General features: G+C 33.2%; 1 protein-coding gene and 1 long non-coding RNA gene across 4 annotated transcripts; one reads left to right on the top strand and one right to left on the bottom strand.

The window, feature by feature from the left end:
• Nucleotides 1-149: 149 nt before the first annotated feature.
• LOC123210188 lies at nucleotides 150-1,761 on the top strand. Of its 2 annotated transcripts, XR_006501233.1 has the most exons (5): nucleotides 150-272; nucleotides 473-736; nucleotides 1,028-1,106; nucleotides 1,452-1,470; nucleotides 1,565-1,761. It is a non-coding gene; the product is annotated as an uncharacterized LOC123210188 (long non-coding RNA). The 2 variants fall into 2 exon arrangements; XR_006501232.1 differs by having other exon boundaries at nucleotides 150-736.
• A 756-nt stretch (nucleotides 1,762-2,517) lies between these two features.
• Nucleotides 2,518-16,829, bottom strand: LOC123210162 (probable disease resistance protein At4g27220). Of its 2 annotated transcripts, XR_006501223.1 has the most exons (9): nucleotides 16,680-16,829; nucleotides 13,176-16,462; nucleotides 11,878-12,420; nucleotides 6,586-7,344; nucleotides 5,001-5,606; nucleotides 4,452-4,891; nucleotides 3,838-4,332; nucleotides 3,066-3,659; nucleotides 2,518-2,947 (listed from the first exon to the last, which is right to left on the bottom strand). XR_006501223.1 is itself a non-coding variant. In XM_044628394.1 (6 exons), the coding sequence occupies exons 2-5, from the start codon at nucleotides 16,041-16,043 to the stop codon at nucleotides 8,183-8,185; spliced, it is 4,587 nt and encodes a 1,528-aa protein (XP_044484329.1). In that variant the 5' UTR covers nucleotides 16,044-16,462; nucleotides 16,680-16,827; the 3' UTR covers nucleotides 7,214-7,344; nucleotides 8,178-8,182. The 2 variants fall into 2 exon arrangements, 1 of the variants encoding a protein (XP_044484329.1); XM_044628394.1 differs by lacking the exons at nucleotides 2,518-2,947; nucleotides 3,066-3,659; nucleotides 3,838-4,332; nucleotides 4,452-4,891; nucleotides 5,001-5,606 and adding exons at nucleotides 8,178-8,719; nucleotides 9,279-9,917 and having other exon boundaries at nucleotides 7,214-7,344; nucleotides 16,680-16,827.
• Nucleotides 16,830-18,739: the final 1,910 nt, after the last annotated feature.

The following is an 18,739-nucleotide window of genomic DNA, read 5'->3' as shown; positions in this document are numbered from 1 at the left end:
CTTGTTCGTGAGCTATACGACGTCGCTTTCGTTTAAAAATCACCTTCCGCGTTGAATGGCTATTGGATTGGATTGGATTGGATTGGTGCACATTGTGAGCCACTGGATCACTCCTTCCTAAATAATTCAACGACTTTACAGGATGGAGAAAAATAGCTTTACAGAGGGAGAAACATGTGCTCAAGAGAGAGGGAATGCAAGACCATAATATGAATGCAAAATAAGTTTGAGTTCAACAATGTCATGACAATGGTGTAGTATAGAAACTTATGGTAGGTGTATCATTTGAAAAAAATCTTTTTGTAAAAAGGAATTGGTGTACTGTATGACAGTATGTAACCATTCTAATCGTAGCTGATCTGTGTGCACACCCTTTTTCATTTCTTTTTTATTTGGGTCCGATCGAAGAATTAATATCTGTTGTTTTATATTTCCCTTGGTTTTGATTGTGTTTTGTGGATGGTTGTTGAAGAGTGTGCTCATTGAACCAACCAGTGGAAATACTGGGATAGGGTTGGCATTCATTGCGGCAGTCAAGCACTATAAACTTATCATTACAATGCCTGCTTCAATGAGTATTGAAAGAAGAATTATTCTTCGAGCTTTTGGAGCTGAGCTGGTTCTCACTGATCCTGCTGAAGGGATGAAGGGGGCTGCTCAGAAGGCAGAGGAGATTTTGGCTAAGACACCAAATGCTTACATGCTGCAGCAGTTCGAAAATCCAGCCAACCCAAAGGTACTTTTTTTCCTCCCTTCTTACTAATTTGCAAAGCCTCCATTCCAAACAACTCAGGAGGCTTTCCCCCAACATTTAACACCCCAAAAAATCTCAGCCAGCCCCACAATTGTTCTCTGGTTTACTCCCCTGGTGGCAGCCCCACGTCTCTTACTGTACACCTTGAATGTAGGAGCTGTAACATAATCTATATCTATATCTAACTATGTATTACTGTTTATTTACATAATAAAGGACTTCTTTGGTTACGGTTGTGACTAACTGGATGCTATTGTATGTATAAATGTGAAGGTCTGCATAAGATCAAGGAATAGGTGCTGGTTTTGTCCCAGGTGTTTTGCAAGTCAACATTGTTGATGAAGTTATTCAAGTAAGCCAAATTTTCTTTCAAGAAATCCTTGAATTTGTTTACTATGAAATTTCAGCGCAATGCTCTGTAGAATCCTTCAAAAGCATGTTTTTGAAATGTGTAAAACAGTAAAAATAATGATGTGAAAGGGTAATAATGTTATGAGATGAATTTGGATTAGTCCCACATTAACCAGAAGTGTTTGAAGATTTTAAGTGAAATGAAAATTCAATAAGAGTGTAGGTGTTGGGAAATTTAAACTTCACATACCTATTGTTTATTTATGTAACGAGTACATGCTTATATCGTTTTGGACATAGCAGTTTGCTTACTTCTTCCAGTGACCTTTTCTAACCATGTTTTCAGGTTGCTAAACCACTTTGGTGTAAGCGGAGACATTCCCCTAGCAGATTCTTTGGTAAAGTTTTCAATAATTTTCTGTGTGTGCTTAAAGATGGACTTGTGATTTTCTGATGCAGGTAATTTTTCCAAGCTTTGGAGAGAGGTATCTGTCTTCTGTGCTATTTGAATCCGAGAGGAAGCAGGCAGAAAACATGGTGGTGGAGGCCCGATTTCCTATTTCAATCTAGCATAATTACATGATAGCCACTCATTGTACAGCCTGATTGTTCATATCAAATTTAACAAAAATATAGATATTATATTTTGTTTGTTTGATTTCTTATGCCAAGTAACTTGCTATCTTGTTTTAAATGCATACCACACATTGTTTTAAAAACTGGACTGGCCAGTCAAACCAGGACTTGACAGTCAATCGACAAAACTTGTTTTAGCCTTTGAACTTGCTTGACCTGCAATTGAATTGACTGAATCAATCTGTCTAAAACTAATACCATTCTACAAATAATAACTTGTTGCCTTAAAAGATGTTGACTTGACTGAAACCAATTATAAGGATAAAAATGACAGGTTTTCTTGTATCTGAAATAAGAGATCTGCTGTGTAAGCAAATCATACATATCTGATGTAGCCTTTGATGCAACTTCTGAGACAGAAACCATAGCTATTTCAGGAGCCGTTGTCTATTTCTTATGAGCTATACACTGGACAGTTTTCTACAAATCATGAAAATGGAATCAAATTTGTTTCAAGTAATTGTAAAATGCTAGAATTGTACAAACCTAGACTTAGAAAATTCGCTGTAACCATGCCAAATTTAGCGTATATGTATCTATGTGCTGCATGTATACCACGTATAATTTAGATGATAGAGTAAATTCCATTTATGAATCACCCCATAAATGTAAATCAATAGAAGTTTATGTATATACTTTGAGTACATAATTAAGTATATAAATGATATGTCGTTATGTGATTGGATAATTTTGAATTAAGAATAAAATGACATAAGCACGTTATGACATATCATTTATGCAACCAATTTTGTACTAAAAAACGTGTGCACACAGTATTGTTCAAACTAAATACTTTCATGATAACATCAGAAGTAAAATAGCTCACTCTTCAACCAATAACGATGCAATTATTATATCAGTTATTGTGACATTATCTTTCTACTTAGGACTCCCTTAAGAGATCTAAAGAACGTACAAATTTCAATTATAAAATATGATATATACCTGGTAAAATTAATGAAACAGCATCAAGTAAAGCAGAGTGTTAAAGTGAAAACCAAAAATCTTATACTCAGCATTGCACGGCCTACCTTCAACTGGACAAAATGTGTAAACAGGGGGCACTCCACATTCAACAGAATGTGAGGATCAAATCAGTTAAGATGGCAGAAACAAAGTTCCTCTTCAACCGGAGGAAATGAAGCCATGGTCTATCGCAAACTATTTATAGGAATGACCTCAATCTTCTTTGAAGCTCCGCAGTTTCTGTAATCATAAAGCATAGCTCATTGAATTAACAAAATAGAAGAGAACATGAATTCAACCAATTCAATTCATGAAACAATAGTAATGCTTGAGGCATTTTGGTGAGTCGATAATATACCGTATTATTGTACAAATACTGTATGGTGGAATTAAGGTTGCCTTCCCAACATTCTTCTACTTCATCCTCTCCTCCTTCTGTCAACTGTAGTCTTGTAAGCCTTGGTGTACTCAAAACTCCATGACAAAAAGTCTCCATCTCCAAGCATTGCCTAACAATTACTTTTTTCAAGGATAAGAATTCTAGAGAATAATCCCCACAACAGAAGCTTTTAAGGCTGGACAAGCAGTGAAGTTCCAAACAACCCAATTTGCTGAAAACAATTGAATTCCCCATTACTTCATCTCCCAAATGTGTTATAATTTCCTCCATCTGTTTGCAATCAGATACATTCATTCTTGTAAGTTGACCCAAAGTTTTAGTTTTTGAGGGGGTCAGTAAATATCTCAATCCATCACACTTTGAAACTTGCAGAGTTGTCAAGTTCTGGAAAGTCAATGATGAGGACCATGAATTTTCTAAACTGTCACATTCTGATACTTTCAGAGTCTGGTGATTTTGAAAAGCATTGCAAGGCTGAAAATTTCCTCTCCATAGATGCTTTAACCTGGGCATTCCACACAACTCTAGTATTTCCAAGCTAGGGAATGCATCCTGGGAAATCAGTTAATCATAAAAAGTAAGTGTTGAATCAAAAAAGAAAAGATGATTAATTAAAGTGCTTAGCACTCTATATGGTGACATTTGTGGACTTATATTCATAATGATAATGATGATATCGTTGTCCAATAAGAAAAATTGGTACTTGTTAAATTATAGACATGATTAATACCTTGTAAACGAAGAACAGTGGTTGTTGACTGTCTCCATGACTTCCTGGGATGCTCAATAATTCTGAAGCAAGGATCTCCACATTATTACAACCATATACCTTCGAATCTTCCAAAATTGGCCATTCTGAAATATGCATATCTGGGTAGAAACTCTTGAGACTGGGTAGCATCTCTAGAGACAGGTGGGTTAATTTGGAGAATACAAACCTGGGGACTGTTTCCCCCTCAGCAACAATTTCCTCCATCATACTAGACCTTTTCTTGAGCACTTCAAATATCTCCTCAACTGAATCACAATTTTGTACTCCCAGGAAATCCAGTTTCTGGTGCTTCCCAAGCATGTTAGATGGAAAAACACTTGCAAGATTTTTACAAAATCGTAGAAACAAGCGATTTAATTTATTGAAGGAATCCACGAAGACTTGATTGTTCCATAATTTTACCAACTGATCAGCATAGCTAATTTGCAATCTCTCCAAACTAGGTAGTCTTACCTGAAGATTACAAGTTACAATCGTAACATAAACATCCAATATTAGTAACTTTAAAACTTATAAATAATATATGATGAATGAGAAAAAAATTTTGAAAAAAAATTAATGGGATGGATCACCTTCTGATCAAAAAGAGATAGCACGTGAGTAGAGTTATCCTTTGCATTCATTCCTTCAGGTTCTTTGCTTGATAATGTCATATCACCACATACATAACTGGAGATGAATGTTTCAATGTCAGGCAATTATCAATCCAGAGTCTGAATAAGGAAGACATTTCAACATAATTTGCTGTGGAGTTGCAGAATGTTGTGAGTTTCGGAAGATCTCTAAGCTTTAGCTGGTACAGTTTAGGAAACAACATCATTTCTGCTCTCCCTTCATCTTCATCTATTACTCTTTCCATTAACATACATGTAGATATCTTAAGCTTCCTTAGTTTGAAAAGACTTTTCACCATAGAAGATGGGAAAAGATATTGCAAATGATCAAAGCCATCGATAACCAAGATTGTTAAATTCTGGAAGCAAGAAGATGTTTCCAAGCTGGGTAATACAACCTGCAGGAATATAATTTTTCCTTTTAGAAAAAAAATTCATTTTGTTTCCTAAGTATGCAAATTTATTTGATTAAACATATTGGTGCAAAAAGAATCGAAACAAACTTACCTTAACAGTGAAAAGGGATGAAAAATGAATACTGAGCTCCTTCATGTAGATCTTTCGACAGTCCTTAACAATAATAGTTTGTAAGGGAGGAAATTCCAAAATTTTACTTCCTGAATAGAAGCTTGTCAAGTTAGGCAATGACTTAAACATGATAGAGTTCAATAGAGGAATTATAATTTTATCACTTCCCGCATCTTTCTCCCCATCGCTTTTGATGATTTCTTCTATCAAAGCACAGTTTTTCACTTCTATCTCTTTGAGTTGAACAAGGCCCAATAATACAGATGGAGTCGATATATATTTCAAGCTGTTACAATTGTCAATTTTCAATGATCTGAATTTCTTTAAGCCCAAAATTTCTTGATGATTTACCTCCAAATCAAACACCTGTTCTAGTGACTCACAACTTTTTACCTCTAACAATTCCAGATTTTTGAAGTGGCATAACACATTCAATGAAATACCACTTGATATAATTGAAACTTTATCCACCACTAGCGACTTTAAATTCCAAAATATGTCCATTAGGAACTGGCCATTCCATAATTTTTCTTTCATGCTAGGGAATTCTGAGAGTGTCAAATGTTCAAGGTTACGGAAGCCAACCTATGAAAACCAAATATTAATTTATTTATAACAAAGTACAATAAAGATTTTGATTTTTAAAAGCCAAAGCAAAGAAAGTTACACAAAGTTAAATATAAGAACTCACATTCAGCTGCAAGTTATCAAGTTGCAAGAGCACCATCTTCAAAGTTTTAAACTTTTATTCGTTAAAGTTTTCATAATAAGTTTTCAATAAAAGTTTTGATTTATTATGATATAAGTTATCAAACTATTTTGCATTCAATGTGATAATGCACTACTAGAGTTAATCATTATTGGCTGTGTCGAGAAAGAACACGGCTAAAAGAAAGGTATACAAAAGAAAAAGGGCATTCAAACTTCCTTACTTTTTCAAACTTGCTTAGTCTGTAATTGATTTTTATATGTTATCAGTAGATTGAGATTCGTGGCATAATGGGATTAATTCAATCGAAATATCAGTTTGGTAACATTTCGTCCTAGTCAACAGAAGATAATGCTCTTGTAGTTATGACTTTGCCAACATTGCATTAATCTCTCCAATAAAATCAAAATTATACTATACTTAGTATCCCAAATAATATTACAAACTGATAGACACCTAATGTGAATTTTATTAATATTAAAATAAAATAGTGTTAACTAATAACAATATTCCCCATCCTCTCCATACAATCATTTTATTTATTTTACCTTTCCAAATCAAATATTTTATTCTAGTCTTAAATATTATATCATTATCACAAAAATCTTATCTTAATTAAATATTTTATTCAAATATTTATTTATTTTTATCATTTTTATTAAATAATTAAATATCATTTTTATTTATTTTACCTTTTCTTTAATATTAGTACTATTATTATTGAGTTCTAACCAACATATCTATTAGCAGCAATATTTAAAGTGTGTGTGTGTGTGTATATATCTATATATATCTATATCAATAGCAATGTTGTAAAAGAAAAAGAAAGCAAATGTTTAGTGGAAGAGTAAGTACCATGTCTGTAAATATTTGCTGAATAGTAGAATTGAGATCATCCTTCCAAAAATATTCTACATTATCCTCTGGTTCAGTCAATTATACTTTCTTTAACAATGGTGTGCTTAAAACTCCTTACAAAAAGACATTCAATTTTGGGCATTGACTCACAATAACTTGCTCCAAACAGGGGAATTTGAAGGAATAATTAGCTGAGCAGAAGAATGCAAGGCTTGATAAACAGTGAAGCTCCAGAACTTTCAATTGGCCAAAAACAATCTCTTCTTCTTTGCCTCCCTCGTTCGCTATTACCTCTGTCAACAGCTTGCACTCTCTGATTCTCATTGTTGTGAGATTGACAAGAGTTTTGGTTGCTTCACTTGTTAGTACCTTGGCTAATCCATCGCAATTGTATACTTCTAGAGTTTCAAGATTTTTGAAAGACATTGCAGACGACATTAAAATTGTCAAACAATGACATCTGTGCACTTCCAGCTTTTGAAGATTTGGAAGAAATGTGTTCCCTAGAAAATCCTGTTTCCATAGATGTCCTTGTTCATAGGGGAATAGCTCTTTGAAACTACTATCAAAAAAAGCAAGTGACTCCAAACAATTTAATTTTTTAAGGAAATCGAACAAAGAAGCAACCAATTCATCAGCAAAAGTGGACAGCCAAAGTATTTTAAGCTTGCCAAAGCTCTCAACTATTTCAGGGTGGAGGAATGTCAATCTGAAGTCATGTGCGTCTAATCCCAACATTTCCAAATTCGGCATGACCTAAAAATCATGAATAAGTAAATAAGTAGGTGTGACCATTAAGTCATCAACGAGTGCACCGCAACGCACAAATAAATAACTAGGATTTTTTTATATAAACAGAACAGGTGTCACAAGTTATATACATCTAATGAGCAAGTGAAAAAATATATAACCAGATCTATAATATGGAGAAAATGTAAATTACATTACTGTAAACGGAATCATACAAGGCAAAAGTCCTATCTACTATTATGAGCCAAATTTTAATACAAAAAAAAAAGGAAATTGGTTTATAATTAGTGAAACTCATATTACTCGTTAACTTTCTCCAGCTCACTATTTATTTATGTATTTTAAATTATTAATTAAATAAATATCTTATGAAGTAAATAGACCTTAAACAAGAAGTACATAAATGACCAAGAATTTTTAATCAACAAATTGAATAAAATCTTGCCATTGAAATATTTAGACGATTAATATATATTAACTCGACAGATTTATAGAGAAAAACAAATTTATTTTAACCAAGCAAAAGGAAAAGTAGCCCTTAGTTTATTTTCATTTGCAATAGAAAATTTAATATCCTTATGAATTGGAAAATGAAATTCATTGATGCCTAATTCAAATCTTGATTTTTAGGCCCAATAGTTATCTAACAACAATTTGCTGATGGAAGGTCTTGAAGAGTTCCTCCACCTATTAGACTTGTCTTTTGTGTTGGATACCTAGTTGTACACCAATAATACTAAAAAGTGCAACCTCTAATAAAAGGGATGATGATCGAATCAATCTGGATAATGTAAAGATGTTTTATTTATGAGTGGGTTTCAATGAAATTGAAATCATACCTTTTCTAACAAAAAAGGGCAGGCTGCCTCTCCCCATCTATGGCTTGAAAGCTAGGAAATTCAGAAGCATATAAATTTATGTTCTTGCATCCATGCACAGCCAAAAATTTTAACATTGGCCACTCTACTGCATGCAACCGTGGGTAGAAACATTTCAGTTCCTGTAAATTTAAAAGGTGGATGCAGGTTAATTGTGGAAACAAAAATATTGGGGCCCCATTAACTTCTTCCTCAGAAACAATTTTCTCCAACCCACAAGAGTATATCAGTAGCTCTTTAAGTTGCATGAGACAAGTAGCGGTAGAAGCTGGAAAGAGACTTTTCATACTCGAACAATTTTTAACTTCCAATATCTCCAAATTGTGAAAGGTGAGATGTCCTTGAGTATTAGATGGAACAATAGCCAACAACTTTTCACATGATTCGACTCTAACTACTTTTAGTTTGCAAAAGGATTCAAGATGGAGTGTTTGGTTGTGCCATATCAGTTGCAAGCTATCCAAGTGTAAGAGCACCATCTTCTCCAAGCTTGGAAAAGCGACCTGCAGTAGACAATTGATGACATTAATTTTGGGGCATTTATATATGACTCAAAACGAAAAAGTGTTTTGTCAGGTTGAACAACTATTAAACCAAATCAAATCTTCAGGTTTGTAGGAAACAGAATCATAAAAACAATATTTTGAGTTCAGATAATGATAACAAAGATTGCTGACCATGATACTAAAATTAAAACTAGTTAATGGAAAACTTTTTTCACCTATGCAAAGAATATATTCTACCTGGTGTAATTTTTAAGGATATTATAATTTTTAACGAAAATTCTTCTTGCAAAATATGCGCATTATGATCAAATCTTGAGGTTTGTAGGGAACAGAACCATAACAACAATATTTTGAGTTCAGATAATGATAACAAAGACTAATGACCACCATATAAAAATTAAAACTAGCTTAGAGAAAACTTCTTTCACCAATGCCTAGAAAGAAAATTTCTATTTGTTGGAGTAACTTTTTAGATATTATGACTGCAGGGGTGAAAAATTCTAGAAATAAAAATTCTTCTTGCAAAATAGGAGAAAATTATTTAAGAAAGGACAACCTTTTCACTGAAAAGAGGTGCAGTACGATCAAAATGGTCCGTCTTCAAATCGAAGAAAACAAACGTCTCCATCTTTGGACAGTTGGCTATAGTAATACTTTTCAAGGAAGGGCATTCCAAATAGTTAGTTCCTGAATAGAAGTTTGTCAAGTCAGGCAATAGCTCAAGAACAATGGAATTCAGATGAGGGATGAAAATTTTATCAATGGCTCCCTCCTTTCCTTCGTCTTTTGTAATAATTTCTTCAATCAAAGCACAATTCTTCACTTCAATCTCTTGAAGTTGATCAAGGCCCAAGATTATAGGAGTAAACATATATCTCAAGCTGCTGCAATTGTGAACCTTCAGCGTTTTCAGGTTGTTGAAGCCCAAAATTTCTTCCTTACTGCTCTTCAATAACTTTCCTTTTATATCAAATAAATGTTTCAATGAATGGGAATTTCTCACCTCCAAAGTTTCCAGATTTCTTAAATCATCGAATACATGGATCGGAAAAGCAGTTGACTCACCAAAATCCTCATCCAATACTAACCACTTTAAATTGCAGAATAAGCCAACTGGCAATCCTTCGTTCCAAATTTTCTCCTTCAATGTGGGGAATTCAGAGAGCTTGACATATTCCATGTTGCGGAAACCAATCTGTAAAATCCAAAAAAGAAGGTTAAGCCACAGTACAATCAATATTTTGAATTTTGAGAGACTGAAAAAAAAAAGCTTAACAAATTGAATATTTATGTAGTGAAAATGTTATTTGTTTTTGGGATATTAATTAAAATAAACAAAAAAAATCCGCCTAAACATTTTTAGACAAACTTTTGATAAGCAAATTAATCGTTTATTCCAATAATACTTTTTTTCCTTTAGTATACCTTCCCTTCAACCTTGTTCTTTCTCGACCCAGCCAACGGTGGTAAACTCCAGCAGTACATCATCACATTGAATACAAGATAATTTGATAACTTATATCATAATAAATCGAAATTTTTGCTGAAAAATTCTTGTGGAAACTTCCATAGATAAAAGTTTAAAATTTTGAATACTAATTTTTAAGAGAAATTTGATTTTGTTTATTTGTTTTGTTACCGATTACATTAGTTGCGTAAATAGTGAATATTTGTTGTATTAGTCGAAGTAAAACAAGTTCTGATATCAAATTAGAATGGAAAGCAAAAACAGAATTTTCTAAAAACCGAGTGCAAAGTGTGAGTGCGAATGCATGCACGCAAGAATGCATACATTTCTTTCACTTTATATAAAAATATTTATATACAAGTGTGCGAAAGCATTCTCGCACTCATGTCTCATATGAATATAAAATAATTTTCCATATAAAAATAACTTTTTATATAATTATTTTACAAAAATAATTTATATAAAAAATATTTTTTATAAAAATATTATTTATATAAAAATAATTTAAAAAACCATTCTTGCACTTAATGTGAGAAGTGAGTGCGAGAATGGTTTTTTATGTATAAAAAATAAATTATTATATAAAAAAATATTTTTTATAAAAATATTATTTATATATAAATATAAACATAAAATATTTTGTAGTTATATCAAATATTTTTATACCAAAAAAAAGCAAGTGACTCCAAACAATTTAATTTTTGAAGGAAATCGAACAAAGAAGCAACCAATTCATCATAAAAAAAAAACAGCAAAAGCTTTTTAAGCTTGCCAAAGCTCTCAACTTTTTCAGAGTGTAGGAATGTCAATTTGAAGCCATGTGCATCTAATGCCAACACTTCCAAATTTGGTATGACCTAAAAATTATGAACAAGTAAATAAGTAGGTGTGAGCATTAAGTCATCAACGAGTGCACCGCAATGCACAAATAAATAACTAGGATTTTTTTTATATAAATGATACAGATGTCACATGTTATATAACGTCAAATAAGCAAGTAAAAAAAATATATAACCAGATCTATAATCTAGAGATAATGTAAATTACATTGCTGTAAACGGATTCATACAAGGCAAAAGTCCTATCTACTATTATGAGCCAAATTTTAACTTAAAAAAAAAAAGAAATTGGTTTACTTTCTCCAGCTCATGAGCTGTTTATGCATTTAAAATTATTAATTAAATAAATATCTTACGAAGTAAATAGACCTTAAACAAGAAGTACATAAATGACCAAGAATTAATAATCAGCAAATTGAATAAAATCTTGCAACTGAAATATTCAGACGATTAATACATATTAACTCGACAGATTTATAGAGAAAAACAAATTTATTATAATCAAACAAAAGGAAAAGTACCCCTTAGTTTATTTTCATTTGCAATAGAAAATTTAATGTCCTTCTTATGAATTGGAAAATAAAATTCATTGATGCCTAATTCAAATCTTGATTTTGAGTTCGTGTAGTATATCTTTAGGCCCAGTAGTTATCTAACATCAATTGGCTAATGGAAGGTCTTGAAGAGTTCCTCCACCTATTAGACTTGTCTTTTGTGTTGGATACTTAGTTGCACACCAATAATACTAAAAAGTGCAACCTCTAATAAAAGGGATGATGATCAAATCAATCTGGATAATGTAAAGATGTTTTATTTATGAGTGGGTTTCAATGAAATTGAAATCCTACCTTTTCTAACAAAAAAAGGGCAGGCTGCCTCTCCCCATCTATGGCTTGAAAACTAGGAAATTCAGAAGCATATAAATTTATGTTCTTGCATCCATGCACAGCCAAAAATTTTAACATTGGCCACTCTACTGCATGCAACCGTGGGTAGAAACATTTCAGTTCCTGTAAATTGAAAAGGCAGATGTCTGTTAATTGTGGAAACAAAAATATTGGGGCCCCATTAACTTCCTCCTCAGAAACAATTTTCTCCAACCCACAAAAGTATATCAACAGCTCTTTAAGTTGCACGAGACCAGTAGCGGTAGAAACTGGAAAGAGACTTTTCATACTCAAACAACCACTAGCTTTCAAACTCTCTAAATTGTGAAAGGTGAGATGTCCTTGAGTATTAGATGGAATAATAGACAATAACTTTAAACAGAATTCAACTCTCACTACTTTTAGTTTGCAAAAGGAATCCACATGGACTTTTTGTTTTTGCCATATCAGCTGCAAGTTATACAAGTGCAAGAGCACCATCTTCTCCAAACTTGGAAAAGCAACCTGCAACAAACAATTCATGATCTTAATATTTTTGTATAAAAATAGCCACAAGCTCACAATGAGAATGCTATCCAAATATTGTGTCAGGTTGGACTGCTCTCAAAACCTAAAAGCATTTTGAAGGTAATAGGCAACATTGTTTTTTATTATAAAGAATTAACTAAATTATCTTTTCATCGAAGAGTGGGTTTACGTGAATAAAGTCGTTCTCCGAGTTCACTTCTTCCTTAGCTTTTCCCTCTATTTCTGGATAAAAAGATTTGCAGAAGAATGTCTTCAAATTATGGCAATGCTCAATGTGAAGTTCTTTTAAGAAAGGGAACTCAATCAAATTTCCTGCACCAAAACTTGTGAGTTTTGGAAGAACTTTGAGCTTCATGTACAATAGTTTAGGAAAACTCATATCGACTATCTTGTCCTCTTTTTGTACTCCTTCTAAGTCAATTATTACTTCCATTGACTAACAATTGCTTATCAAAAGCTCTTGGAGTTGATTTAGACTTTTGACCATAGAGGATGAAAACAAAAATTTCAAGTCATCACAATCCTCCACAGTTAAGCTTTTTAGGCATTGACTATAATGAAACATTGCTAGAGGTTGATGAATGCATGTATTCTCAAAATTAATTGAACATACTTTCAAGTTCTCCAATCTTGGAAAGACAATCTGTAAAAAACAAATTTTTTCATAAACTAATAAGACTAATTCTTTCTACTTCAAAAAAAAGAAAGAGAGATGAAAATACAAAACATACCCTCATGTCAGAGCTGATCGTTATGAATTTGAGTAGACGTTGTAGTTTCAAAGAACACAAATGATTGAGCTCAGTCTGATTATTTGTTTCAATTTCATCACCATGGTCATTATTTTCTTCACCAAAAATCTCTTTTAGGTTCTTACAATCAGTCACTTCAATTTCTTGTAGCTGCATAAGGCTTTTTGCTATGAAGAATGCAAAGAGATACTCCAATCTATCACATTTTACTATTTTTATGATCCTTAATTTTCTGAAAGACCCTACATTGAGTTGACCATGACATACATTCTCCAGTTTAATCAGATTACCAAGAATCAAGGACTCCAAGTTGGGAAAGACTAGTTTCCAAACAACTGAGTTAATGATATATAAAAGCTCAAGATCATTTTTTACATGCAGATGCTTTAAATGTGGAAAACCATCCACACTGAGTTCATAAATAACATTTCTAACACCACTCATTCCTTCTAGAGAGAGAACTTTGGTCATCTTCAACAAACTTTTAACCCCATGTTGCAAATGAATACTAACATCGATCTTGAGTTTCAACATTCTTGAAGTTGAAAGATCAAATTTAATAGGCCACTTCCATTTATCTCCTATAAATATTTTATAGCTTTTCAGTTTCTTGAAGAATAGGTCTTGTGGCATAACTCGAGCATCTTGAATATGAAGATGTAAAGTTGTTAGGTTAGACAACTGCTTCAACTCTTCAAGACTAGCATTTCTTCGTCCTTGATTATCGACTCCTTCAACTTCCCATTGAACAAAGCTATTGCCCATATATAATTCTTCTAATTGAGACAAGGAGGATATGACATTTGTGGCAATGTATTTAAGGTTTAAACAATTGCTCAAATCTAACAACTTCAACTGAGTCAATTGTCCAATTTCTACAGGCAACTCTTCGATATTAGACCCAACCAAGCTAAGAAATGCTAATTTACTTAGTTCTCCAAGTATTCTTATATTCCCAAATGTGCAGGATTTCAGAGACAATGTTTGAAGGTTTTTTAGGAAAGAAATGGATGAAGGTAATGGCAAGAATTGCACTCCGTAGGCACTTAAAACTCTGAGTTCTTTCATCTTGTCGAAAAAAGCATCTGCAATTTGTGGAGAGCGATTTTTACAAAATAGGAAGAACAACTCCAGTTTTGGATATTCTAACCGTTCAGGAAGATCATCGTTGATATTTTTATAGGGCAAAGATATAGCAGTTGAATCTTTTGATATTCTCCCCCCCAAAACATCTTTCAAGCCAGTGACATTTTGAATATTAAACATCAACTTCTCCGTTGCTGCTATTGATACAGCAACAACATGAATAATGTCATGCATTTTAACTGAATTGTCATAGGTACCATCCTCCAATAAACAAGAAGCTTTGAGATGATCTATCAACCTGTGCAACCTATTCCTTCCTTCTTCCAATGTATAAACATCTCCAAACAAATTCCAACCCATACTGTATTTTAATAGGTCATCAATAAACACACTATTACCAGCATTGTAGAGAGCACAAAGAAGAAATAATGATTTAGCTTCCTCATTTTTCAGAAATTTGTAACTCACCTCCATGGTAGAATACAAAGTTTCATCCATACCTAGAATATGTGTTGGATTAGACCTTTGTAGTTGAGCCAAGGCATCTTCCCAGGAGTGAAGACTCTCATTTTTCAATGCATTTGCAATTAGTGAAATTGCTATTGGCAAACCGCCACATTTCTTAACAATCTTATCTCCTACAGGACGAAAATCAGAGCTTTCAGCAGCATCACCCACAATCTTGCGAAACAAATTCCATGCGTCTCCGTAAGATAGAGGACCAATGAATATGTCTTTCTGAGTCTTCATATCTTTGCTTAATAAATCCCGATTTCTAGAAGTTAACAATATAGTGCATGGCCTGGTCTTCTCATCTTTTTCTCTCTCAACACAACCGAATGAAATTCCAACTGCATCCAAGTCAAGTTTTATGCATGGCCTGATCTTCTCATCTTTTTCTCTCCCAACACCACCGAAAGGAATTCCAATTTCATCCAAGTCAAGTTTTGTCCAAATATTATCTAAAATTATTAGTAAATTTTTCTCCTTCTTTATCCTCTCACGTAGGAGACCACTTCTCTGATATTCACCCTCCTGCCTAATTTCCAGTCCTAACTCAGAAGCAACTTTTTCTTGAATTCTTTTGTAGTCTGGAGTTTGTGTTGCCTCAGCGATGACCACCTCATCAAATAACTTGTTTTTCTTTGCTTCCCATGCTACTTTTTTGACCAGTGTGGTTTTGCCCACACCTCCCATCCCATATACCCCAATCATGTTAATATTAACATCCTGCAATGCCTCCATAATTTCCTGAAAAGCTTGCTTTCTAGAATCAAACGTCTCATAGTCTCTAACATACATGGATTCTGTCTTCTGCAGAGCAGGACGGTAGGAAACACTACTAAAATTGCCTTTCCCCAGCAAATTGGCACCATCCATTGTGGCTTTCATTGCTTCCTTTCCAAGCTTGTAACGTTGAATCAAATTAGGACATGATCCCATTTTGAAACAGCCGCCCTTGTTTGCTTTATCCTCGTCCTCAATGATGGTCCTTTCTACCCTTTCAGTGAACTCATCTACATCACTCAGCCATTTCTTAACAGCTTTATAAATCTCTTCCCCCTGTCTTTCAGCCGACTCTACAGGTTTTTCTACTGTTTCTCTTTTATTTCTGAGATCCTCAACTTGTTTTTTGAGTTTGTTGATATAGCTCTGGTGCTTGAACACATAAGATATCGGCTGTTTAAGCAAATCATATGCTGACTCTGCAGCTGTTGATGCAAGTCCCGCAGCAGTACTGATAGCTATTTCTTCAGCCATTGCATATAAACACTTGAACACACACACAGGCACACACTCTCTCTCTCTCTCTCTTTTTTTTTTTTTTTCCTTCTCAAGTAAAGCTACAAGCCTAGGGGGCAGGGGAAAGGAAAGAAAAAGAAGTGGACAACATTATATAACAAAATATTTCAGAAAATATTTAAGAGAAAAGCTTAATGAACAAAATCTAGTTTTACACTGAGAATACTGAACATAAAAGCAAGGCTAATCGAAAACTCAATAATGAAAACAGGGAAACAAAAAGAAACAGAAAAGATAAAGAACGAAACTTCTAAGCGTTCTCAGGAGACAAAAAAGAAAGGGCGCGCACACACACAGAACAAACAACTATAAAAATCAAAGTTTTTAAGAGCAACCCTCAATGAACATAGTCTAGCTTGAAGCAAACAGATAACTACCTGCAATAATAAAAAGAGAAGTTGAGGATACTGCTAATTTCTTTTTTTTTTTAAATCGTAAGAAATTTATTGATACTGAGTCAGTATAAAACAGATCTAATAAAAAAGATAAGAGAACTGATAGTTAAAACATGGGTAAGAAAAATTATAGAAAAGTAATTTGAAACAACAGACAATTAAAAGAAAGAAATCAAAAGGGAAGGTTTAGAACAAGTACAAGTAGAGCTTCATGGCTTGATCAGTGTGTTTCTCTGAGAAGTAGTAGAGGTGAGTTTTGAAGCACCACAGACTACAGAGTGTTTGCTTTACTTGTTTGGAGGGAAGAAAACATTAATGATTAAGTGTCGTCGGCTGGTAAGTCTTTCTCATGCAGGATTTACCACATAAAAAACAATGGTATTTCCATTCAATTACCCAGACAAAGACAAACTTACCCAACTTTTGTCACAGCTGGCATCCACCGTCTACGCCATGCAGGATTTATTAATTAATTAATAATACATTTGATTTTGGTGTTTAGGTTAATACTGCTGAGACAAAACAGTACAGTGCCCTGGTAGGTGTCGTCGCTGGGCCAAGATAAAACTCAGGATTTTTTTTTGGCCGAAGGATTATTTCCTAGTCAAGGTAGGATGTTTTCTCGAGTTTTTATTTGTTAATTTTGAAAATTTTATTTATCCACCTATAAATAGTTAAAATTAACAAAATTCTAATTCTTTAAAATTTTATCTTTTTTTTCTCTCCTAACTCTCTAAAAACTAATCATTTCTCCCTAGATCAAGTTTTATAAAATAATATTTCTTCTTTGGGTTTAATTTTCAATCTTCGGTGTCATCACTGATGATGAAACTTTTCAAAGGAATCACCATGCTTCGACGGTCTCTTTTCTCTTTTCTGAAATGCCAGTCGATAGAAATCTAAATTGAAAAATTGAAGAGTTTCATCGGGAGACGTGAACCTTTTGCTTGGCATTCTAAAGGAAAAAAACTCTTTCACGTTTCTTCTAGTTGACTGAAGTCTCCAGGCTCTCCACCATCACATTTTCTCTCGCGCTTTATATCTAAATGGTGGGATGATACAATAGGCTTTTGTTCAGATGATACAATGTCCAATGGCTGGCTAGAATCCCATTTTCTTTTGATTCTCTGTTCCGAGCTTGCTTAATCGAACCAAACATGTTAATTTCTTGCAGCTAATTTCGATTGGATAATTTTTGCATCAAAACCGAACATGGTCGTACTTCCTGTTTCAAGTAATTTCAAGCCAAACATGATTTTTTGTTCTTCCAACAAACTCGATCTCGATCACCATTTTCACAAAGCTTGGTGAGCTTGAGCTCGCCCAATCATTTCTTAGTCGAATTCAAACTGCACTATGTTCAAATTCAATTTAGTTTAAATCTAACCCTACCACCAATTGATTATAGATAGTAATCAAATTTCTTTTAATTTAAAATCCTTCAATTATATGATGACATATTATTTTATATTTACATGGTTTTATCCAAATGTTTTACAACTTAAAATCCTAGATAGTTTCTTATACCACAATGGTATAACTGAAATTGTAAGGACATATAAGGGAGAAAAGTCATAAAATTCTAAATAATAATGTGTGGGAACATGTCAATTCAATAAATTGTCTTTCAAGGATTAAAAAGGTCAAAATTTTGTAAATAGAGAGTGAAAGTTGAAGAACTTTGACAAATTTTTCCTAAATAACTTGTTTTTTTCAACAACTTAATTGATTTAAAATAACATTTAAACAACTTTGAAACATCCAAATAAATTGGCCTAGTCTTTCTCAAATCGGCTCACTATCAAAATGTTATCCAATTTGAATATATAATCCATAATTGTTATGTTTTTGGGTTTATAACCAAACAGTAACTCAAATATTAGCAACCTAAGATGCACATGCCGATCTCTACAAATCCCAAATCTCGCTTTGTCAAGGGATGAAAAAACTCCAAGTTTTGAATTTGACTCGAATACATTTTTTGTCATTACCTCCATCAATTTGTTGCCCAAAGAATATTCGAACATGTGACAGATTGAAATCTCTCTTCTCATCCTTTAAACCTTGTTGTATCTAAACAAACAAGGGATTTACTATGTAAGCAAATCATGATACTTGATTTAGCTTTTGATACAATTTCAGAGTTTAAACTAAATCAAATTCAATAAAACTATACATATTTGATGTGTATCATCCAATGATTTGGTGATTTTAAATTAAAAATAAAGTAACATTCAATAATATAATGATATATTACTT

This window comes from Mangifera indica, chromosome 3, assembly GCF_011075055.1.
Source record: "Mangifera indica cultivar Alphonso chromosome 3, CATAS_Mindica_2.1, whole genome shotgun sequence".
In the NCBI taxonomy this organism is placed as follows: Eukaryota; Viridiplantae; Streptophyta; class Magnoliopsida; order Sapindales; family Anacardiaceae; genus Mangifera; species Mangifera indica.
The sequence above is the reverse complement of the archived record's forward strand: the minus strand, read 5'-3'. Positions and strand labels throughout refer to the sequence as shown.

Coding starts and splice junctions, on each gene's coding strand:
- LOC123210162 (XM_044628394.1), bottom strand. CDS start 16,043: ATGGCTGAAGAAATAGCTATCAGTACTGCTGCGGGACTTGCATCAACA. Junction 12,421..13,175: donor CGATCAGCTCTGACATGAGG/GTATGTTTTGTA, acceptor TGTTTGTTGCAG/GTTGCTTTTCCAAGTTTGGA. Junction 8,720..9,278: donor CACCTCTTTTCAGTGAAAAG/GTTGTCCTTTCT, acceptor TGTCTACTGCAG/GTCGCTTTTCCAAGCTTGGA.